The 2086-nt window shown below is 29.7% G+C and overlaps 1 protein-coding gene across 2 annotated transcripts in view; it reads right to left on the reverse strand.

The window, feature by feature from the left end:
* LOC106681659 (chitinase-like protein EN03) overlaps window positions 1-2086 on the reverse strand; it is a 16841-nt gene that overhangs the window by 10310 nt on the left and 4445 nt on the right. For both annotated transcript variants that reach the window (XM_014422100.3, XM_014422102.3), the window contains exon 2: window positions 758-892. In XM_014422100.3, the coding sequence (XP_014277586.1) occupies window positions 758-892 (135 nt within the window). The remainder of the gene's footprint in view (window positions 1-757; window positions 893-2086) is intronic.

The following is a 2086-nucleotide window of genomic DNA, read 5'->3' on the forward strand; positions in this document are numbered from 1 at the left end:
GTCTCCTTATTGAGAAACCCGAGTGTCCTTTCAACAAGGATAAAAGACAAGATAGAAATAACATATGATTCATTCTAATTTGATCATTTATCAGTCCTTAGTGACTGTGGTTTGTCATTGAGTTCCTTAGGCGTCTAATCTAATATTCCAATTTAAAAAAAAAGTATTTAGATTTTCAAAAATTAATCGTTCTAAAAAAAAAAAATCAAGTTTTTAAAAATGGATTCAAAACCTTGGAATTTATCTCAGTGGTATTTATTTATTTTTTTAGCGAGCTGAAAACTATCAAAACTAGACTTTTTTTGTAAGTTGAAAACAGATTTTTCCCCTTAATAATATCATATGCCTCAAACTGATTATTTAACAAATGATAATTATTCCTAGTTCAAATGGGAGAGGATCGTTTTAAGTTTTTCAATGAGAACCGATAAGTTACCTTTATTTAGCGAGCTCTGGCTGAGTTGCTGATTCGTGGATAATAAAATTGAATATATAATAATATTCATATATTTTCATAAAATGCTAAATTTAACAGTTATAGGCGAAAATTCGAAAAAGATTCAAACATTTTTTTTTCGTTTCGAAGTCGGTTTTTGGCGATTTTGAGATTGGTGCCAAACCTAAAGTTCGGATTCAACATTCCAAAAACAAAAACTTGTGTTTTTTCTTTCCTCAGAAAATACAATTTGAATGGACTATAAATTACATAAATTAAAACTTATCTAAACTAAATAAGGTGTTATCTGAGGTTTTATACCTTTATCCGAATCTAGTTTCTTGTCAATGGGTTCTATTTTGTAGTCATCATCGTCAATGGCAGCGAACCCGTAGATCAGGTGGGTGCAAAGGCTCGCTCCAGCTTTGATCTCTTCTACGGTCACCTTAGCAGTACCTAAAGAGGAAAACACTTTATTAATGACATCGGTTTTGAAATTAACCAGGGGAATGTTTAGGAAATTCCAAGGAAGGATAAAGGCACAAAAATGTAAAATATATATTGTATTTGTTTGCATGCAATATGAAAGTATGAATACATTATTATTATAAACGTATCTTTTTATAGCTGTCTCCGCGAACAATTTGAAAATCGTGACAAAATTGATGACTTATTTCATAATAAGGTTTGGGCAGCGAAGCCGCTATTTGCAAATGAACTCAGAAGGTCGGGCATAGATTGATATTAGAAATATAAATTTGCGACCTCGAAAAACAGCTGAAAGTTCATTTCATTCGAGAAAAAAACCTAAATTATTTTTTTAATTTTTCTTCAAAATATTGAGCATGAAAAGAAAAAAATGAGCGAAAATATTAAAACTATCCTTAGATAAAAAATACTCATCGTATTCACCCGGCCGCCACATTTCCTTCCCGTGAGTTCCAAATTTCAGACGTCCTTTTTAGTATGAAAAAAGTCATAGTCCAAGGTCCAAGTTGCCAGATATCATGTAAATTTGTATATATATAATGTATTGTATTATATATTTGTATTTTGTAACCATACATAAAAATAAAGAGGTTTGAAAATAAAAAAGTCCAGGTTGCCGGACTATTTAATTATCAACATTATCACCCTCTTGTTTGAACTCCCCCATTTAATAAGGAAACGAGTTTACCATATCAACTAAGTCTAACTTCAGCAATTCTGACAAATATGCTTTATTCAGAGAAATTGTTGTTTTCAATTTCCAAATTTATCGTTATCATAGCCTTTGCATGTATTCGCTTTTTAAGATGGTAAAGTTGATTAAAACGATCAATGATTTCATTTCATCCACGATTCCATGTTTTATGGTACCGATCAAATAATCTGAAGATAAAGTCTACTTCAATATAGCTATTTAATATTTTTTATTAACTATTACAAAGTAACATAATGTTTCTATCGATTCCATCAGATAAAATATTCAAGTTTAAAACATTACGTAATTAACTGTTGTTCTTTGGTTTTTAAAACCATAATTTAAGCATGAAAAATCGATTCAGTTACCTTCTGTTCTATAAGAAATATTATATTATCCAGTGTGTTTATAATAGCTACATTAATTTATTCTTAAAAAACTTAGTACAAAGAACAAAATGTATTAGC

Source organism: Halyomorpha halys, unplaced genomic scaffold (assembly GCF_000696795.3).
Source record: "Halyomorpha halys isolate HHAL.00 unplaced genomic scaffold, Hhal_1.1 Scaffold355.1, whole genome shotgun sequence".
NCBI classification, from domain to species: Eukaryota; Metazoa; Arthropoda; class Insecta; order Hemiptera; family Pentatomidae; genus Halyomorpha; species Halyomorpha halys.